Source organism: Kryptolebias marmoratus, linkage group LG16 (genome assembly GCF_001649575.2).
Source record: "Kryptolebias marmoratus isolate JLee-2015 linkage group LG16, ASM164957v2, whole genome shotgun sequence".
NCBI lineage: Eukaryota > Metazoa > Chordata > Actinopteri > Cyprinodontiformes > Rivulidae > Kryptolebias > Kryptolebias marmoratus.
In genome coordinates, this window is record NC_051445.1 from 12265947 (window position 1) to 12287335 (window position 21389).

General features: G+C 41.3%; 2 protein-coding genes across 2 annotated transcripts; one reads left to right on the top strand and one right to left on the bottom strand.

Annotated features, from left to right (window-relative positions):
- The first annotated feature begins 784 nt into the window (after nucleotides 1–784).
- On the top strand, nucleotides 785–13678 carry nbn (nibrin). Its single transcript, XM_017425105.3, has 17 exons — nucleotides 785–950; nucleotides 1441–1562; nucleotides 4280–4401; nucleotides 4488–4647; nucleotides 4745–4848; nucleotides 4926–5043; nucleotides 6323–6513; nucleotides 6614–6711; nucleotides 6806–6938; nucleotides 7017–7204; nucleotides 8205–8373; nucleotides 9531–10167; nucleotides 10271–10360; nucleotides 11535–11672; nucleotides 12020–12133; nucleotides 12207–12256; nucleotides 12861–13678. Exons 1-17 carry the CDS (start codon nucleotides 920–922, stop codon nucleotides 12892–12894), a joined length of 2499 nt encoding a protein of 832 aa, XP_017280594.1. The 5' UTR covers nucleotides 785–919; the 3' UTR covers nucleotides 12895–13678.
- A 155-nt stretch (nucleotides 13679–13833) lies between these two features.
- Nucleotides 13834–20240, bottom strand: osgin2 (oxidative stress induced growth inhibitor family member 2). The gene is made up of 6 exons (XM_017425106.3): nucleotides 20131–20240; nucleotides 17650–17742; nucleotides 17377–17513; nucleotides 17105–17296; nucleotides 16917–17008; nucleotides 13834–16830 (listed from the first exon to the last, which is right to left on the bottom strand). Exons 2-6 carry the CDS (start codon nucleotides 17714–17716, stop codon nucleotides 15648–15650), a joined length of 1671 nt encoding a protein of 556 aa, XP_017280595.1. The 5' UTR covers nucleotides 17717–17742; nucleotides 20131–20240; the 3' UTR covers nucleotides 13834–15647.
- Between the last annotated feature and the right edge of the window lie 1149 nt (nucleotides 20241–21389).

Consider the following 21389-nt stretch of genomic DNA (forward strand, 5'->3'; position numbering starts at 1 on the left):
GTTGTGAGGTATGTATTGGTTAAATAAATATCAGTTTAAATAATTCTGGTAACTAAAGAGTTTGTGGCCTAATAAATAATTTCTAACATTGTCAAATGTGTTACTTAAAATTAAAACAGTTAATAAATACTTGTACTGTGCAAGTGCGTTGACTGGTGATTTGCCTGCTTTTTACAGACTCAATTTTAAACTATATATAAAAAAGTATTATTTATTTGGAATTTAGAATTTCCAGTACTAAAAAGTGAATTTAATATGATGAAACACATGACCTGCTTGTTTGAGCAAAATTGTAAAACTTGATTTGATGTACTTTTGTTGTTCCAGATGTTCACAATCTTTGAAAAGCTGTAATTACTTTATATACTGGATAGTTTTGAGCAAAAGAAGGGGAAATGTGTGCATGTTATGAATATTGTACCAAGGCTTTGATACACAGAAAAGTAGTTTTGTTTTATTTTATTGTTTTTGTTTTATTAATGTTGTGACTTTCAGTTTTATGTCTTTCACTGTCTTTTAAGCTCATATAATTACGTGTTATTTAAAAACAATTTTATGTACAGCATTTGGTCAACATCAGTTGTTTTAAATGGGCTTAGCACACAAACTTGAATATTTTAGTTTATTGTATTTTTTATTATATTTTTTCTTGTATTGTTATTATAAAAGCCACCATAAGCAGTCCTGCTGTAATATATTACCTTCAGAAATGCACTATGTAAAAAGATTGATATTAAAGACTAAAAACGACAGCACGGTCAGCGCCTCAGTTTCCGCTTTTATTCTGAAAGGCTGTCGCAACCTTGTGACGTCACTGGTGGCGCGCAGCGAGTGGGTGTTCATCGTGTTGTTTTTGTGGAAATGCTGCAGTTTTTCCCACTTTCTTGCACTCAATGAAAAGACAACGAAAGACCGAAACATGTGGATACTGACACCTCAGCAGCCGGGAGGTAACTTTTTTCCTTCATGGCGGACATTTAAAAAAAAAATTAAGCTAGCTCGCTGCAGCTAACGGGACGAAGTTTACGGCTTGATAAAGTTTAAAAGTTATGCAGACACGCTTCTGCTCGGCACTTATAAGGGTCTCATTTAGAATATATTATGTTTAAGAAGAGGCTGAGAGGGTCTGAGGAACTTCTATCGTGAAATTAACAATTTAATGCAACTAATCACATTTTAATGCAAAGACTGCATTATATTATTGTGCAAAGGAGGCCTTGAGTCATCACTCATTGCTTTATATTTTTAGTTTTAAGGAGCCAAAATTTCTTGTACATTGAGAAAATGCTCTTGAACGGAGTAGTCATGCCTTTTTGAAGGTGTAGGGACTCATTTTGGGATATAATAAACCATATTAAAGTATTTTTTGTATTTAAAAATGACTACTTATTACCACTACTGCATCAGTGAATCATTTTTCTGATGTCTGTGCTTTCACAGGTGAGACCCACTATCTCCTCCCCGGTAAAGAGTACACAGTGGGGCGCAAGAATTGTGACATCCTTCTTCCGAACGACCAGTCCATCAGCAGAGTTCATGCTCACCTCAGTGCTGCAGAGCAGGTGGGAGAAAGTTGGAACTGAATGTGTGAACACAAATGTCAAAAATCACATGGACTTCTCTTATCTGTGTTTTTAAATGAGCGATGATGAATGCAGTCAGTCAGTCAACTCTGTTGAACTAGTGTAACTACTGCACAACTAGTACTTTTTAATGTGTATATAGCAAGTATTAAAACATGTTCCACAAGTGGAGTACATATCTGTTTAGTAAGATTTCATATTCTGAAACTGTGAAGAAAGTAAACGCTTTGCTGCAGGTGTGTCCATCTTGTGTCTGACTGTCACCTAGCGGGAGAACTGGAACGCGGTGGAGTGGGAAAATACATCACTCCGACTTTCCAGTTATGAGTTCCGATGTAAATGTAACGCAGCATAAGTGTCTGTAACAAGGCCTTTATAACCTCATCAAACGCAACATATTTTGGTTTCATTAGAAAGATCTTTTAAAGACAAATCCAACACAATTTGAATTTTTACAATCGGTCTACTGGTTACAATTTATTGTCAAAAACTCATCATCAGAATTGGTCTAAATGAATACAATTCTTAAACAGGCAGCAACAGGAAGTTCTGTGTTTAACTTCCTGGAACTTCCTGTTCTTACGCCAGGCTGAAGCTGAGGAATCGCTCTGAATCTTCAGATTATTCCTTCGTGGATAACACCTGAGCGAAGCAGTCCAAAAGGCCAGCTCCCGCTCGGCTCTTTGCTGATGTCCGTGACAAAATGTTTCATTTCATCTGAGTTGAGAAATGAATGACCCAGTTAGCTACAGCGCTGCAGTGCGTTCTTTAACGGGTTAAGAACATTTAGAGGACAGATGGGTTGGGAGGAGACAGGTGGCCTTGCTAGTATCTGTGTTCTGACAGGAGGGGACAGATGTCCCAGTGCAGCTGATGAGACACGTCCTTTAAGGTGGATCCAGGTGTCTTAGGTACCTGCTTGGAGTATTCTGGATTCAGCTGCATCTCTCCCATCAGTTTATCAGTTTGGATCACTTCACTATCTGGTTCAGACAGTTCTTGTATTTAGGAGACAGGCTGAAGAACCGGAACACTAGACAGAAGCACAATAAAACACGGTCGGCAGAGTTTTGTCGATGGGAAAAAGTATGACAGTTTTCTGAGGCAAAACAGATCCTGGTTCCCTTTTTTTATAAACAGCTTCATGTTCTTTCATTTTGAAATGTTTATCTTCAAAAATTATTAATCATGCCACTGAACAAAGTTCTGACCCACAGGGGTCGTGGCACGTTTCGTTTTCGTTAAGTAGACTGACGCTAACGGAGTCATCTACGTACATTAAACTAAAATCTGCCTTCTCTGCTGCGACGGCCCGGTTGTGTGGAGGATGAACGGGAGCGGAGACAGAACTCATCCCTGTGGGGATCTCTCACAGAGTCACAGCCGTTCACTCTCACTCGCCGTGTCAAGCATAAAGTCCTCATTAACATGCGTAGATTAGAATGAGATCATAAAGTTTTGTTTCCTCGTTTAGTCTCAGTTTTTACCAGCCTTGAAGCTTGTTTAAATAATGAAGACTTCCTGCAGTTAAAATTCACCTCTTGCTGTTGGAGCCATATGCTCAGTGTGATCCCGGAGGTAATGACTTTACAACTGGATACTCAGATGTTATCTGGTTTTAAGGGAAAGTCTGGAAAGTCTGCTGTGTGCTGAGCGAGTGACGCCTGTGTTTACGCAGCAAACAAAAATCTGGTCCAAATTAACTCCACAGCAGTCGACTAACTCTCCCTGCCACAGCAACAAGCCAACAGTTCACCTGAATTATTCTTAGGAAAAAAAAACGTCATCCTGCAAACAACAGTTTGAGCTTCACAGGAATTTAATATTACCGTGTTGGTTTTTCACAGGAATTTGGATTCTGATGTTGGATGAAAATAGGATCAGTTTTCATTGTTATTTGCAGTCACAATAAAAATCGGTGAAAAACACAATAAATGTGTCGTATATTTTCTTTGAGGTGACGTGATGTTCCAGGAGGAATTTGCTTTTATTTAACAGAATATTTATTTTCATTGCGTGTCGCACAGTCGTAGCAATGATGCGCACAGAACAAGGGAATCCAAAAAATGAGAACATACTCTTGTGTGATTACACTTTGACACAGAAGGTGGCGCTGTTCCCCCAGCCCTGCACTGAGAACTTTACAGAACCTTAAAAAATAAAATAAAATAAAAATAAAACGGTGCGGTCGTCTTTAAATGTAAAAACATCACCAAGTTATGTAAACAACTACAGAAAGATTATTCTCTTGTAAAAAAAAAAAGGTTAAATTCTTGCAACTTTTGTTGAGCATTTACTTTTATTTTAATAAAAATATGCATTACTCCACACTTTGTTGTTCTGCAAAGACTTAAATTAAAACATTTAAAATTTTCACCAACTACTAATCATTTTTTTATTTGACTCTTCTCATGATTGAATAATTCATTAAACTACAAGATTATGTCTTTGGTTTATCTTAGAATTTTTAAAATATTTGTTTCTCTATTATTAGGCTCTAGTTTGTTTGTTTTTTCTCCATTTTGTTTTTACGTTCACATTGTAACTGCATTCTTTTCATCTTATGATTCACCTAATCTTTATTTTTACTTTTAAAGAGCTTTTAAAAGGGTTTGTTTTTACTGGAAAGAGGCGGGACGTTTTGACGGATGGATTTCCTTGCCCTTCATTTGCTTTTTTTTTGTTTTGTGTTTCAGACCCTGACTCTTAAAGACTCCTCCAAATACGGCACGTTTGTCAACAACCAGAGTCTAACAGCGCCGGTTATCCTGAAAACAGAAGATAATGTTACGTTTGGGGTTTTTCACAGCAAATTCACGTATGTAGCAAAGGAAAAAATAAAATCATCTGTGCTCTGAAATAATGTACCTGATAATGTTTTTGTGTGTGTGATTCCTGCCTCAGTGTGTTGCATCAGAAGCCGGTGGTGTGTTCATCGTGTTTGGACAATGCCGGGAAGGCGTCGCTCACTCAGGCCCTGTCGGCTCTGGGGGGGAAGCTGGTGAACACCTGGACTCACGACTGCACCCACCTGGCCATGCCGACGGTTAAAGTCACCATAAAGGTCAGGGTGGCTTCGTGTCCCTGTTAGCGCCGGTGCCGTGCGTCTTCCTGGCTGCGTGTTCATGCTCTGAATCGCTGTCTTTCTGTTTTTAAATCAGACTATTTCCGCTCTGCTGTGTTGTCGCCCCATCGTGAAGCCGGAGTTCTTCTCAGAGCTCACCAGCGCCGTTCAGCAAAAATCGCCGCCCCCCAAAGCGGAGAGGTACGACGCAGCTTGTATTCTTTTATGCTCACCGAACCCAACCGGCTGCGCTATCTCACCTGTGCTTTGCTTCTCAGTTTCCTCCCAGAGGTCGATGAGCCCAGCTTGAGTAAAGAAGACGTTAACCTTGGAACAATCCCAGCTCGCAAACAGCTTTTCACTGGAAAAACCTTCCTTTTCCTCACCGCCAAACAGGTTTGTTATTTATTCATCTGTGACAATCCTTTATCATTTTCATCCCGCACAAATGACTACAAGACAGTGTCATATTTACAGCTGGGTAATTATAAGATAGCAAGTCTGCAGGAGTTATTTTCATCCAGCATAACGAGTCATGATGGATACAGAAGGAAGCCTTGTCACGGTGACGTTAATATCCTTTGTCCTGCCTTTTATTCAGAAAGGTTAAAAAAATAAGTGATGCGATCTTCTTAGAGACATGTTCCTCGGCGTCCAGTCAGTCCTCTGGGTGAGTCACTGCTGCAGCAGAGGGGCTCGTTTCTATAGGAGCTGTTTCACACCTTCTCCTGACATCAACCGAGTAGCTGTATGTGAGAAAACTTGGTTATAAACCGACAGGATGCTGGTGGACTTCACCCAACCACCACACTGAAACTCAGGGGCGATGTTAGACTGAGACTGTGAATACAGGAGGTTATTATCAGGTGGTTATACTATAAAGGCTTGTGTTTGCTTTTGATGTCTGTTAGCAAAATATGTTGTGAGCCACTGGATAGATTTTAATGAAACTCAAATTAATTATTGGAAGAAAAGCCTTAGTGAACACAAAAATGGCTGTAGCTCAGTCTATTTTACAGATATTAAACTGAAATTTAGTGTGGTAGCAGTAAAGAGTCATCCCCAAAACATACTATGAACACAAACAGATCACACAAAATATTTGTTTCAAACTCTGGCATTCAAGGCAAAAGCAGGTGAGTCGCATTCCTTCTAAGAATCGCTTATTTTAATGAAAATAAATAAAGGTTTTGCCTTCAGTTTGTTCTCCACATTTTCATAAATAGTACAGATACCTTCAATTATGTGTTTCTGACACTGATGCATCATTTTTACATCAGTTTGCAGCCTTATTGGTCAAAAAAAACCCAATGTTGAACCAGATACTGTAGATTTGATTTAACTCTCAAATTTAAATGGTTGAAATGACCTAAATAATTAACAAATCTGTTCTTGAACTATTTTCATTTTTTTTATTTCCTGGTTGAAGCCGGAATTATACATCAACTCATTTCTCCTGTTTTGTGCCGTCTTACATTTACAAAGTTTGGTGTCGTGTAAAAACATTTCAGCCATTTCTTATGAACTGTAGGAGAACTGACATCATCCATTTTGATGCAGGTACAAAAATCAAGAACACGGGATCATATTTATTCGTGCTGTAATGTGTTTTTGGCACCTCGCTGACCTGTTATCAACCTGCACACAGATTAACTTTCTGCTCTCCTGTTGGCAGCTAAAGCGCCTGAGTGCAGCAGTGACTTTCGGAGGTGGAAGGAGTCAGCTGCTGGAGGAGGGCTTCTTTCCTCGCGACCTGCTGGAGTCTCCGAACAGCTGCGTGGTCGATGTCACGACGGGCCACTCCCAAAATCCGCTCCCTCCCTCGTCCGTGGAGTGGGCGAGCTCTGTGAGGAGCATCCTTCAGAGGTTCAAACTCTTGTATTTTTTGGTCAAAACGTCTTTTAGAAGGTGTTTTTGCTCTTGAAGTGACTGACTTTCTTCTTTGTTCTTTGACCAATAAATACAGACAGGGCCGTCGAGTCATTCCAGAGTCAGAAATCGGACTGGCTGCCATCTACACATCCTGTGAGAAGTACTGCAATCCATCCTGTCTGATGGACTCAGGTCGGTGACTGCACAGAAAATCACTGAAGCTGTTCCTTTTCTTTTCTCTGTCACGTAATTAGCTTTTGTCTTTTTTATTGTTTTTGTGTTTTAGACTCCACACCAAACATAACACCCAGAATCCCAGGTGCTTCGCTGTCGCAGAACGTAGCTGTGAATGAAACCGTCTTACCTGCAGCATCTCAGAACGTCACAGCGTACGCCGCCAACACGGAGGAGACGCAGAGGTACAGACGACCGCCTGCTCACTCTCCCGCGCTGCGATGTGTCACGCTCCGGACTTTATGTTTGTTTTCTGTCGTCAGGGTGGAGGTTTCTGAGGTGACCGGGGTGGTAGCTGTCGGAGAAACTCCAGAGAAAAACCAGAACGCGGCTCGGTTCGGCGGATCCAGACTCTCAGATCCCTCAGTGGTGGCTGACACCGCGAGCTCATCGTTCAGCGCTGCAGACAGCAGAGACTCTCTGAGGAGGAGACCTGACTCTAAACTAACAGGTAACCTCACTGATGTGGAAAAAAGATATCATTTTCACAAATTAAAATCGTTTTCTCCCTCAGCTCAAAATCAGTGTGTGTCCTATGGGATTATATCGTCTCACTACACAAGACTAAACAATTGACACAATTCCTTTCAAACTCTTATTGTGTGTTTTATTACTTGGTCATACTTGTAAAATGACAGCATTATTATTTTTTTAAGTCTCTTTATGTGCCTTGTTTAAAAAGTGCTTGTTTTATCCAATTTATAAATTCATGTTGTTCCATTTGATGCGTTAAAGTTATAAATGATTTAAGAAAACTGCAGCATCTAAAACAAACAGATCTGAAAGTGGACGTTAAAATCTACTAAACAAGTAATAAAGCTTTCATTTTATTTTTTTCTATTCTATAAAAACAAATTGATATTGGCTCTAATTGTACCCTACTTTGGAATCATTTTAACATTTTTTTATTTTTCCTTCCTTTGGTGGAGATTTATAATAAGTTAACTCAACAAACCAGCTGCTTCAACACAGAACTCAGATTATATAAATCTTCACAAAGCAAAGAGTTGTTTGTTGTTATTAAGACCTAAATTACAGTGAACTGAAACTTTGAATGAGGTCAAACCTGTGCTGATACTGTTTGAATGTATTGATTTGATACATCATGATGTACTGTTTCATTTTTTAAGTTTTAAAACTTTGACGTGTTCTAGTTTTTACTGCATTAAAATACTTAAAATTTATCTGTCATCTACAGTAAGAAACAGCATTCATGTCTCTGCTAATGTTTTTATCAATAATGAATTTTAAATGAGCACATTAAAAAATGTTTATTGAAATAGAAACATTTAAAATTATTCAATGTTTCTTAAAAATAACTTCCTCAAAGCTGGTTTTACGTTCAAAAAAGGAAAAAGCTTTATTAGTTAATCGTCTTTTCTCTTTTTATTTTTGAATATTCCATGATCATGCTGATGCTGTTTCTCTGACCAGCTTGCTTTGTGTTTCAGCTGGAGGCCGTACGGATGTTAGTCCCCAGAAATTCGCTTCTAAGACCGGCGGTGGCGTCAACGCCTCGTTTTACAAACAGTCTCCTCAGAAGCTAAAAGCGTCTGCGCAGACCTCCCCACAGAAACAGTCCACTCTGACCTCCTTCTTTCGGCCTGTCAACAAGAAAAGGTGACCGTCTGATTATTGAAAAGTTGTTCTGTTTTGTTTTGCCTTTACCAAGTTAAAATAATTCACTCAGTACACTCAGAGATAGATTTATCTGACCAGACAAATTATCTGCAGGTCATTAATAGCATCTATAGGAGCGTCCACTTCTACATGCGCTGCTTGATAAATTCTCTTTGTTAAAATAAATACACAGAGTTTGTGACTTTTTTGAGACAAATTGAAGACTCAAAAATAAAGCAATGCTTCATTTCTAACGTGGTCTAAAGCAGCGGTTTCCAAAGCTGGGGTCGGAAGCCCACTGTGGGTCGGGAAACACCAAGTGAAGGGTCTTGAGATGATTTCCAGACACCAAACTAAATTTAAAGATGATTGCTGAAACGATTGTTATTTTATAGCATGTCGTCTGCTGAGTTTTAAATAGAGGTCTGGAGCTCGGCGGATGTGTTGGGGATGACTCTCGGCTACTACCACACCAAATTTTAGCTCAATATCTGTAAAACTGACCATTTATGTGTTTGATAAGGTTGCTTAGCTTGAATCAGGTTGGCACCTAAAGTTAATCAGATAAAATACAGATGTTTACTTTCTGAGAGTCCATCCAGTGGTTTATGGGATATTTTGCTAACAAGCAGACATGATCTCACTCCTTTTATGGCAGCAGGTGTTAATTATACCAAAACAGCAGATATAAATGGATAAAAGTAAGCATTGTTGATGCTGTTTACTGTGATTTAATACTTGTTTATTTGACTTCTTGTCAATGTTTGCACTCTTTAACCCATTGGGTCACTGCTGCTGGTGCGTTTGTGTGTTAGAAGCTGAAAGGTTTTTCAGTCACTGGTCTAAATGACATTTGAACAGAAATAACCTTCTGAAGCGGTCAATAATATGCCTTTAGGTTTGTATTGGTGAATCACTTCGTGTTTCCTTAACAGTTTACGCACCGAATGACTAAAAGATCCTTTTGTTTTTTTTATTCTTAATGGCTGGAAATTATGTTGTTGGTCGTTTTTTAGAAAAGCTGGAATATTTTGTTTAATAAAATGTGTTAACACTATTAGATGGTATTAAAACACTTAAAAATATGGTTTTGGTTTTTAAATTCAAGCGTGTGTGAATGTACGCTTCTCTCTCTCTCTCTGTACTTTTTGTTTAAGACCTTTGGAGGATGATCTCTCAGCTGTGATGTCGGAGCCAAAGCGACCCGCCCCAGCATCGTCCGTCACCGCGCAGGATTCAAGCACCTCTTCTGTCTCCAAAGAGATGCCCTCCCTCGCTGCCGGAAGCCCCCCGGCCGTGTCTGAGACGCCCCTCGAGTCGCTCGCTGATTCGTTTGTCGGGCGGTCACAGGCTCGCTCAGAGGAACCGCGGAGTCGGAAGAGGAAGGAGGTGAAAGAAGAGATAAAGATGGAGGAACTGGAGTCCATTATGTCCATGGACATAGATGGCTTTGACGACAGTGTGCCCAGCAGTCAGGGCCAGCAGGAGCAGCTAAAGGTGCACAGTCTGGCTGAACAGAACCGAGGTACTGTCGAGTCTTTAAGCAAGAGGCAGCGGCTCCATCAGAGGGAAAATGGAACGAGCAGACAGAAGCCAGAAGGGAACCTGACAAAAGACTCGAGCGTCCAACAGAACCCGAGTGAACAGTCTGAGCGGCACAAAGTCTCAGTTAAAACCGAGCCGATTTGGGTAGCAGAAACCCCGAGAGGTGAACACGAGTCGAGTAAACTGGCCGAGGCTGGAACAAGTAAAAACATGAAACCGTTTGAAGACGATGAAGCGTCTATTATTGAGGTGAGAACAGTTTCACTCTCAGGATATTTAAGTTTATGCAACAGTTTTTGATCCAATCGGGTTTCAAGTTCAACGCTCTTTGTCAACTTCTCTCGTCTCGCAGGACGAAGAACTTCTCCAGGTGGATCTTTCCCAGCCAGGAGATGAGGCCAAAGCAGCTGTTAAACCTGTTGTGGTCAAGCAGGAGGTTCAGGTAAGTCCCATGGAAAAAGCTTCTGCCTTTTGTCTTCGTGTCTGTTCTCTGAACCTCACAGTGCAGAAAGGCGGACGCTGAGTGTTAAAAAGGTTTGAAACTCTCCGCTAAGACCTGAATCGATCTCTGAGCTTCGACTCAGTTTTCAGTTTTACTCTCATGTCAGAACGACAGGACGGAGGACAGAAACTGTCGGGCCTGATTACAAAGAGGCAAAGATTATTTCCAAAACGTAAAAATAAAATTGATTTGTAAATTTTATGAATTTGTCGTTCCTAGAAGGAATACAAATTATCTGCAGTCTTGCGAGCTAAAGTTTTAGACAAAGACCTCTTGTGATCTGTTAGCACTTGAAGTATGTGATGGGAATGACTCTCAGCTACCACCACACCAGATTTTATCTCAATATGTGTGAAAATGACTGAGTTGGAGCCATTTTTGTGTTGGCTGATGTTGATTCGTTGTGGCAGCCATCTTGATACGGGTTGACTCCAAAGGTTAATCGGTTGTAGACGCACATCCGGTGATTACTTTGTGAAAGTTTCATAAAAAACTTGTGTGCTGGTTCATGGGAGGCAAATGCACACACATGAAATATAGAACAATAGATTTGACAAATAAAAGGCTCGGTTGTAATTTAATTCAAGCAACAGATACTGAAAATGTTACCAATAACTAAAATCTTAGTTCTAAAATGCCTAAAACTAATAAATAAATAATTGTGGGACGTCTCACAGCAGGCTAGGTGTAAAAATCTTTGCTCCTCAGAGGAACTGAGGGATAAACGTGATTTAGGTTGGGATGCAGAAACATTGAAATATATTATAGTTAAATCTATTGGAAGAAATCTTTGGTTGTTTGTTGTTAAATATGAAACCAAATCTCATCCTTTTAAAGCCTGAACTTTAGAATAGCAGCCGTGAAGATGAATATTTGATGTTTTCTGTATTTTTCCAGTAGAGGGGAAAGAGATCCGTTTATGGGACAAATGAATTGTTTGGTTTATTTTGCAGAGAAAGAAATCAGAATTAGGATTCAGCATCCTGGAGTTAGGAAGGGGACGAGGCAGAGGACCAAAAGATATTCAGCCGCTGTGTTTAAACCGTTCAGAGATCATACTGTTCATATTTAAAACAAAAAGAAAAATGACCAAAGTTTATTGATTTATGTTCAGGAGTCAAAGTTTGACGAAGGCCTTCCAAAGAAGCTGGTGTTGGTGGAGTTTAGATCTCTCACAGTGACTTCTCCGACAACCAAACCGAAGCAGATTCAGGAGAACGGACATGGGAGGAACTTCAAATGTTTCCGCAAGGTCAGACAACAATGTCACACACAAAGAAACCAGCTCTTTTATTTTAATTTAACATTAAATCTCAATAAATAATGACTGTGCTAAAGAAATGTTGATATTCTCATCTTCAGAAGAGGTAAATCTGCTCATTTATAGTTTAATTTTATTTTAAAGAAGATGACATCTCAGGCCCCTGAGAGGATGAGTTACAAGTTAGGATCATAGAATTTAATCTTTGAAGCACCGATCCTTGTCAGTTAGCATAAACTTTTTTTCTTCCGTTATTTATCGATGTTTTTATGACTTTTAACAAGACAAGCTCGTGTGTTTTTGTCCTTTGATTTTAAATTTCCCTGCCCGTGCCGCAGAAACGCGTCCCGGGCGCGGATGGTTCCCTGCACATCATCGGAGGATCTGATCTTCTGGTTCACAACAGGGGCAAAAACTCTGATCTGGATGAGTGGCTGAAAGATGCAGTCGAGGTACTGGCGCTTGACATTTTTAGTCTTTACTCGTCGTGTGGAATTTGTGATTTTGAGTTTGTGTTTTTCCCAGGAGGAGCGTCAGAGCAGACGGGACGAGACCATAGGAGACGACCTGTTCAGGTGGGTTTAGGAGCTTTTTTTTTGTTGTAACTTTTTCCCCCTTGCAGGATCCTACAAAGCTGACGATGAACCGTTACAGTGAGGCGCTTCCAGCTTGTTTACCTGAAAACTATGACCACTTTAGCTTCGTGTGAACCAATCAGAGCAGAGGAATTCTTGCGTCACGGCGGTTGTCAGGGTAGCGCCGGTGATGTAAGCTGAGGCCGCTGTGTTTTCTTTGACTAAGCAGGAAAGAGACGGTCTTAGATCGATTTTTTTTTTTTTCATGTGTCAAGGCCGAGGTGTTTGATCACTGAGTCATGCTCAGCCAGTCGTGCATAACTCGGAGGGGAGGACAGACTCTGCTGCTAAGAAAATAATCCAGTTCGTTTTTGGTTTTTTTGTCTTTTTCGTTGAATCGGAGCAAGGTTCCAGACGTGGTTCGCAGGAAGCTTGTTTGCTTTAAGCTGTTCAAACATCGGCCAAGTTTTACGGTGCTTCGTCTGAGCTGTTTTTATTGTTTCAAAATGCCTCTGAGCGCAACCAGGAGGGATCCACGAGGAATGTTAAAAGCCCATCCTGACGCGGGCAGATGTTTCACTCTTTACTCTGTGTGTGTCTTTAGGTACAACCCCACCAAACTAACCAAGAGGAGATGAAATGCCTTCATCCTGACCCCCTCCAGTGAGAAATTAGTCCTTGAGCAGAATGCAAAACCCCCGTTTGAAAGAACTTCGGCTCTAACTTTGTTCTATTTTAGCTGCTTTATTTTGTTTCTGTTCTCTCTGTTTTCTTTATTAACGCGTTAAAGCCTTTTCAAATCAAGACACTGACAGCTGGCAATGTAACAAAACAAGCTCATGTTCAGAGTTTTTTGTCAAAGTTTATTTGTCATTAATAAAAAATATACAATACAAAACCATAGAAACTCTTCAGTTGTATGAGATGGCTGCTTAATGCAGCTTTTCTTTTCATTTCGAAGGAATCGCCCGGTTTGTTCCCCGCTTTAAGGGATAACTCGGGGCTCGAGGGTTACTTTTTACTCAGGCGATCTCTTCTCTCAACCCTTCAGGCACTTCTCTATTTCTGAAACAGGGCAATTAAGCAGTAGTCATGCCATAATCAGATTGGCCATTCTGTGCAGATAGTTAAAGCACTCCTGTCTTCATATTCAAGTTAAGAGTTAACTCAGCATTCAGTAGAAATTGTGCAATAAGATTTGTTTTTTTCCTATAGACCTTAGAGTGGCAAAGGGAGTTATACGACTGGATTTAAACCTTATATTCTAAATCGCAATGAAATTATTTAGCTTAATGTTTTAGTTGCCTTCTAATCTGTACTAAACTTTTAACTACACGTCACAAAGTGAAGATCATGCTGGATTTATCAGCCTTGTCTTTTTATCTTTAAACTCAAACGATAATAAAGTCTTGTTTCCACGTCGGAGCGTGTTTTATTTTTTTTAAAATCGTCCAGTTTTAACTCTTCCCATGTTTTCCGCTCGCCTTTAATCAGCAGCTGTCTGCCAGGCTATGGCTCATGCCTACATGCATATATTTAATCTTTTATATCAAAACAACATTCAAAACCCAGTAGAAAAAGAAAACGAAACACTGAGATATATAACTTGGCTGAAATTAACAACACTCTCTAGTCAGTTATGATAACCAAAACCTAAAGCTTATATAGTGGGTGTGAGTTTTTTTGTTTTTTTTTTGTTAGTGGAAAAAGGGTTATGACTACACGACATGTTACTTAATAATATAGTGCTTCCATTAATGACTCGTGTTTTAAGATAACAAAAATAAAAGTTTTCAGTTACACTGTAAGTAAGTAAAGCTTTGAATGAGTGGCACACATAAAAAAAAAGTTTGAATATGGCGTTCCAGTTTTTGCAGAAAACACTTGTTGCAGAAACACAAAAATGTAATGTCGCTGTCGCCTCAAGTCACACATCCAAGCTGTTTTTGGCACTTCGCAGAACGGCTGGAGCGCGGCGAAATGCGGAGATGTATAAATGTTTAGTAGAGCTGCGTCTAAAAGCAAAGTCACCTGCGACAGCTTCGTTTGTGTGTATCTCAGAAACAAAGAAACGTGTCGTTAGAAACTATCACATGGCTACATTATTAGTTTAACGAAAGCAGCTGTTAGATCTTGTTTTGTTAGACTAGTGTGATCAAAATAATATTTTACACATGATTTTGGCTGCATTTTAAAGCTTTCCTTCGTGTCTAGATAGGCTTAGATTAACTCAAGCTTAAACTGTTTCTGTTCAAAACTATAATAAAAATCTGGACTGTCCTGTAATCGTGAAATCTCGACCGTTAACTGATTTTATCATTTGTGATTATTCTCTAAAGTTAAAGGGTCAAATTGATGCCTGATGTTTCAGGCTCATCAGTTTTTGCACATTATATTTTGTATAAATTTATCTCTATGGTGAAAATAACTGGAAACCTGGGTTGATGATTTCTGAAGTTTTTGTAGAAATAAACTTGAGAATTTAAAAAAAAAGAGTTTAATTAAACGACTTCTAATCACTACATTATCTGAGAATTTTCCCACTCTGTGACCACAAATACAATTAAACACCAGAATGACCCATTTTTTTTGCCACGCTTCTTAGACCCAGACAGTAAAAGTGGAAGTGGAATTCCAAGACTGGGTTAGCGAGTGATACTGTTTGCATAGAAATCCATTTTAGTAGCAGTATCACCAAAGCAGTGGGGTCAGATTCACTAAACTGGCTGCAGCCGTCTACATCGGCAGCTAAAATGAGGCCATTTTGGAATAAAAAGAACTGGCTCAGTAATCGGAAACATTAAGACATTTTAGCATTAAAATTGTGGCTCAAAGGTTCTGAAATAAAGCTCCTGTTTGTGACAAAGACTGTTGTTGATTGAGTTACAGTGAGCTGATATGTTTTTTAAGTCGTGTTGTTTAAGGGACATCACTGATCTGACTGAAACTATGGCCTGAAGTAATGACATTGGCCTTAATCTTTGAGCGTTACCCCTAAAAAATAAAAGTGAAAAGAATCTGAAGCAACTGAATGTTGTTGGTAGAGCCACTGAAGACACGTGGTGAATGAATAAATAACCCTGATGAAAATATGGTCTCGTACTGTTAAAAGATTACAGACTGACCATAAAACATTGGCACACAGTAGCTTGGACATAAGAAGACTTCATATAAAGTCAGACAAGACTCCTGAAAGCTGTTGTTGTTGTTTGTTTGTTTCATTAGAAACTAATTAGTGTACATCCATTGTCTTTTTGGTTTTCTAAACTGCCTAAGCTTGGATGATAAAACGCATTCACGATGAAAGCATATTAAAAACCTGTTTTCCCAGTTTACCCTAACGAAGTATTTCAAATCGGTGTCCTAAGACCGGACTGCCTCCATCGAGTTTTCAAATGAAGTTATTCCCTCCGTTAGTGATGAGCTTTTCTCTCTTCTTGAGTCTCTTCAGCAGACAGGAAGTGATCCCCAGTGCGCCGCCCTTTAAAAAGCGAACAAAGTTGTCTCCCACCAACGGTCCCATGGCGAACAGCCCCGGCTCCTTGATGCACTCAAAAGTGTAAGGGTTGATGTCGATGAGGTTTTGCTTGCAGGAGATCGGCCTTGTCGGATCCTGACCCAAGTACTGGCCTTGGTCTTTCAAGAAAAACAAGTTTGGGTTGGTCCCGATCAGCACCAGGGCCATGGAGATCTTGAACGCCTTTAGGGAGTTGTTGCCCTGCAGCAAACACTTCATGTCGGACTGGAACGACACCACGCAGTGCTCGGGGAAACTGGTGTAGTCGGGGAAGAGGCTGACCTTGGCACCTCCAGGGGTGTTGCCTGCAGGAAGCTGGGGTTTGGGGCACATCTTAGCACAAACTGAGGAGGCAATGCTGACTGCCTGGGGTCTGTTGGGAGCAGACGAAGGAGCCATGTTTGTGTAGGTCTGCGAACACATCATGTTGTACACCTTGTGGTATTCTGGGTACAGGGTCATGGGCAGCTGCTTAAAGATGAGGTCTGGGTTGTCTAAACTCTTCCGGAAAACATGCAGCACTCTAATGTTGCTGTTACAGGCACACAGGACTGCATCAGCAGCACTTAAACCAGCACCTACAATTAAAATCGGATCAGAGTTCGCGTCCAGTTTTCTCTGGCTGACAGCCAAGCCCAGGTTGGAGATGCTGTGGAAAACAAAAGGCAGATCCTCCCCGTCTGCGCCTAACCGAACTGGGGAATCGGACGCACCAGTGGCCAGGACTACATTCTCAGCAAACAGAGAGAAGGGGACATGAGTGTCATTCTGAACCTGCCGATACCCCCTTACTTCCCAGAGAGTGCCCCCTCCGCCACTCTTTACGCAATCCTTCCCGTTTTCCTCAAAGCTCCCATTCCCACCATTCCCCACCCCTTCGTCTCCTTTATCAGTGTGCCCTTTTTCCAGACCTTTCACCTCGTGCCCCCGGCAGAGTTTCTGAACGGAGGTCACGTATGTGTTGTCAATAAAACTTTTCTGAAGACCCTTCAGCTTCACGTAGTCACGATAATAGGATGAGATCTCCTCCGGGGTGGCTCTGTCACTTGTTACATCCCTTAAAAGCAGACGAGAGGATGAGAAACAGTCGTACGGAAATAGACTGATGGAAAACAAACATCTCTCTTGAGTTAGTCTTTTTACCTGCGTTTCTCATTGGTCAAATCTCTGTAGTTGACTCCTGGAAGCTCCATCCAGATGCCAAGACTAATAGTCAGCATGGAGCCCTCCATTGCCTGAACAGGTAGACCAAACAATGTCAGAGAAGAGAACAAATTGGTCGACATAAGTTAGCAGATGAAGGCTGTTACAGGTGAAACTCTGCAGCTTACATGCCAAGCACCCCCTGGCGTTCCCTTCCCCAGGACCAGATGTGGGATGTGCTGCTTCTTGTCTCTCCTCCACTGAAGTACGGGCGGGAACTCGTACCCAAAGTCAGCATTGGGGTGTAGCAGCGTATCAAATAGCACAGCCACGGGATTCCTTGACCGCCCTTCGAGCCCTTCGCTCAAATATTCCAAATCCTGCCAAAAGAAATAGTTATTGTTAGACCTTAGTGTCAAGTTTAGATAAACTTGAGGTGAGCCTGAGAGTGTTTTGGTACCTGTTCGGTGATGGGGAGGTGCTTGGCCTCCTGCAGTTTTCTGTACAGAATTGAATTTGGGTGGACAGTTGCAGTGTCTAAGTAAGGCTTGTATCCACTCAGCAGGTAAGACAGACAAATACCCGATGGCCCGTTGCCTAAAAACAAGGGACATTCCAGAACAGCATCACAAGTTAAGCAGAAAAGAGTGCCTTTGAGATTTAAAAATGGGTACAAGATTGGGGAAGGATGTAGCGCTATTAAAGGTGAGCAGAGCAAGGCATTAAGGTTTACCTATGATAACCACAGGTAGAGTAGGCAGGTGCTCTTGCGGCAGAGTGGTTTCTTCCAGAAGAGGCATGGCTGCAGCCTGGGCCAGAGCCGGCACTGTGGAGGAACACGGAGAAAGTTCCAGAAATTCCAGTGAGCACTCATGGAATATTCAATTTAAGTCTCATCAGTGCTTTGTTCCCCATTATCTCCCTGCTCCTGGGTCGGACTGAACAAGTTCAAACCGGCTAACTGTCTTTGTCTGCCAGTGTTGTTGTCTCAGCTTAGATCCTGTCTCCATCCACATCACCAGCTGACTCAGAAACATGCACAGCGAGGGGGGCGGGGGCGGGGGAGAAAACCCTTCATTCATGTTGTTATTGTGCTTCCACACACAGCCGTGACCCTCCCTGTCTGTCTGGGGCTTCAGACACGTGGATACCCCAACACCCCCAGCCCCCGCCAAAACACAACACGCCCACAGGGGTTTTTTTTTCCACCAATGTCCACACACCCGCTTGTCCCTTCACCGATGGCCCGTGGTAACGCCGCTAGCCTCTGGTAACCCGCCCCCGAAACAAAAGGATGTTCTTTATAGATTCATGTAGGCTCGGACCTGTTGTGAAATGTTGCCGTACAGAATGTGGGGTGTGCGTTTGTGTGCGACAAGGCAGTGCCATTGTGTGCCCGCCGGGCAGCAAATCCCCCCTGATCATTCCTCCGAGTGGGCCCTAATCCCACTGGGCCTGTTTATGTCTTTGCCGCCCCTTTTTTCCTTTCAGTGGCGGCAGGGTGAGAATGTGGTCCTGGCATGCTGGCAGACAGAAACCACCCACAAAAAAAAAAACTCCCGCCAAAAAAAAAAAAAAAGTGAATAAATAAATTTACCCACCAATGCAGCAAACATTTCCCATCTGCCCCACATTTAGACCAACAGAAACACTACCCACGCTGCCTTGGTCTTACACCCCCAAAACTTTAGCTGCAGTTTCTTTAAAACTCTAAAAAGTTTCTACGCGGTTCGCCTCACATCATGAGCACATCCCCGCCAGCCCTCCCTCCTGCTGTCTGACCTGTGTCTGTAAGCCAATCACTTGTCTGCGCCGGCTTGTTTACACTTTTCGGTCAAAGCAAAAAGGATTCCACACATTGCATGCACTGTTGGGAGCGTAACTTGCCCCCCAGTTGGCAGGCGGACACTGGTATTTCCATGCCACTGGGCACATTTAAAAACCTGGTTGGGAAATAAAAGAAAAAAACATTTTTGCTGCTCTTTTTTTCCACATTTCTTACACCTGACGCCATAAAAAGCTGGTGAAAACAATGAAATAAAATGCTGTGTTTATACAGCTGATATCTCCATGGTTAGACCTGTCGGCTCAAATGTTCTCATGACATTTGGTTGGGCGTATCTCATTTTGTAAACAAGTTATTATTCACTTCTTTTGAACATGCAAACCAAAGCCTTGCAGTGGTATCTTTTAGTCTGGGTAAGGATTCTTGCAGTTATTGCATCAAACACCTTAAAACAGTGTTAAAAAACAAAATGATGCAACATCTGCCCCGTGTGCATCATGTTCTGTTTTTCATATCTTTGAGCTCTAATCTCTGTCATTAATTTTATTATTTTTAAAACATTTAGTTTTAAAATGAAGCTTGTATCATTTCTGAGAGAAAAAACAGTTTTTTTAAGTGCACGTGGAGAAATCTTTACCAGACAGATACATAAACTGACAGTAAAAGCCAACATCTTAACAGAAAGCTCTGAATCCAACTTCTCGGTTAACTTGGATCTATTTATTTGTTGCTCTTTAACTCACCTGTATGTGTGATTTTGCAAAGGTTTTCTAGAGCAAAGTGGTTTTGTGGGGGGGAAATGTGGAAAACTACTTAAACTTTGTGGTAAACTCCTTCTGAGGTGGTCCTATTATAATCCAGAAATCATGTGATTTTTATTAGGCTAGAATATTTTTTTCTTACTCTAAGTTCATTGTTTTAGCTCCATCTCTTTGCAGCTTGGGAACATTTGTAAAGCAGCAGTTTCCAGGTCGGTTACAAAATTCGACTCTTCTTTTTTTTTTTTTTTCTTGGTCTGGCCGATCCCGCAGATGAAGGATGCAGAGCATCGTCATCCTCAGCATCCTCTCAGACCCACGCAGGTTTAAATCGCCTCACTACTCTGGACTCCGCGCAGTCTCGGCTCCATTAAGGAGCACGTGCTGCCACATAGCTGCTCCATCATTGCATCATTTTTTTTTCTTTAAATTCCAGGGCAAGCTCACATTCATCCACAAAATAAGCCACTCTGCCAGGACCAGGAGCTCTTACCGTGCTGAGATTTCTCTCTCTCTGTCCCCCCAGTGGACTCCTGTTCTCATGACCCCCGGCAGCGTTGAAACCGTATAAATAGACAGAGAGCGGTGGGAGGACCCATCCAACTGTCTGAGGTCTTGAATGAGATAAAAGCCAACCTCTCCCTCTCATCACACGCACACACACGCTCACCTCAGCACGGTTAAATCCGGTGCGTTCAGGTCTGATCAGCCTGGAAGTTTCGCCTCTAAAGCAGCAGATCCTCTCGGCTTCTCGGCGTCGGAGTGCGGACGGAGTCGAGCGGCAGCATCCTGCGTCTCCTCTCTCCTCCTCGTCACATGCGCATCTCGGTGCGCGCGACAGGCGGCGAGGCGCGTTCCCGCGGAGAGATCAGAGCATCTCAGTCAGCATCCTGTCAGTCAGCATCCTCTCAGGCAGCATCCTGTCTGACACCCAGCTGGAGAGGCCCGAAACACGAGAGCTGATGGAAACATGTCCTCAACAAGCCCGCTCCTCCATCCCAGCTGAATGTTACAAACAGGAACAATTCTGAAGCCAAATGAAGCCTCTGCACTGACTGATGAGACACATTGTTGTTTATTTGTTTTGTTTTTCCTGTATACTTTGTGCAGATTAACCCATTCATATATCAGAACGACCAGCTCATTCAGGACCTTTTGGGTTTTTTAAAAAAATATTCAGCTTTATTCACAAATATTTTTCCCATATAAATCAATCAAAATATCTTTATTTCTTAAAAATACATTATTTTTAAAAAATCTACTTCAGCACACTTGCTCTGTTTTTGTCTTCTTAGGTTACTTTTAGCTACAATTCTGTTACTTTTATCTAGTCTTTAGCTACTTTATCTTGATAGCCTTTACTGATTTTTGCTTTTAACTATTGATCTACTGCATTTAGCTTTTAGCTATACTTTTTAGCTACCTTTTTACTGCTTTTAGCTTTTAACTGTTTTGCTATGTTTAGCTTTTAGCCAGTATTTACCTTTTAGCTAGCCTTTTACAGCTTTTGGATTTAAGCAACCATACCAGCATTTGGTTGTTTTTAAATAGCTTTTTGCTACTTTTAGCTGGCATTTTGGTACTTTTTGGAGTACCCCCCCCCCCTTTTTTTTACATCTCCCCATAATTGATACGTCCGGAAAAAAATAATGTTGTTGTCTTCCCTTGATTTATATATATATATATATATATATATATATATATCATCAGATATACAGACCCCAGGAACAACATCAGACATCTCAGTCCAGAAATGTGCAGTTCTAGGCACAGCCAAGATACTGCGCAGAACCCTCAAGCTCCCAGGCCTCTGGTAGAGGACCCGAGCTCAGGGAAAGAAAAAGAGACCACCTGCGGAGGGTGAGAAGGGATTTTTTTTTTTATCATCATATTCATGTGTATGTTTGAACTCAGGTACTCACAGTTAAT

Excerpts from the sequence above, each read along its gene's own strand:
- nbn (XM_017425105.3), top strand. The coding sequence starts at position 920 with ATGTGGATACTGACACCTCAGCAGCCGGGAG. Across the intron at positions 6,514-6,613 it reads GTGAGGAGCATCCTTCAGAG|ACAGGGCCGTCGAGTCATTC; the intron begins GTTCAAACTCTT and ends CAATAAATACAG. Across the intron at positions 12,257-12,860 it reads ATAGGAGACGACCTGTTCAG|GTACAACCCCACCAAACTAA; the intron begins GTGGGTTTAGGA and ends GTGTGTCTTTAG.
- osgin2 (XM_017425106.3), bottom strand. The coding sequence starts at position 17,716 with ATGCCTCTTCTGGAAGAAACCACTCTGCCGCAAGAGCACCTGCCTACT. Across the intron at positions 17,297-17,376 it reads ACCTCCCCATCACCGAACAG|GATTTGGAATATTTGAGCGA; the intron begins GTACCAAAACAC and ends TTCTTTTGGCAG. Across the intron at positions 16,831-16,916 it reads TTGACCAATGAGAAACGCAG|GGATGTAACAAGTGACAGAG; the intron begins GTAAAAAGACTA and ends TCTGCTTTTAAG.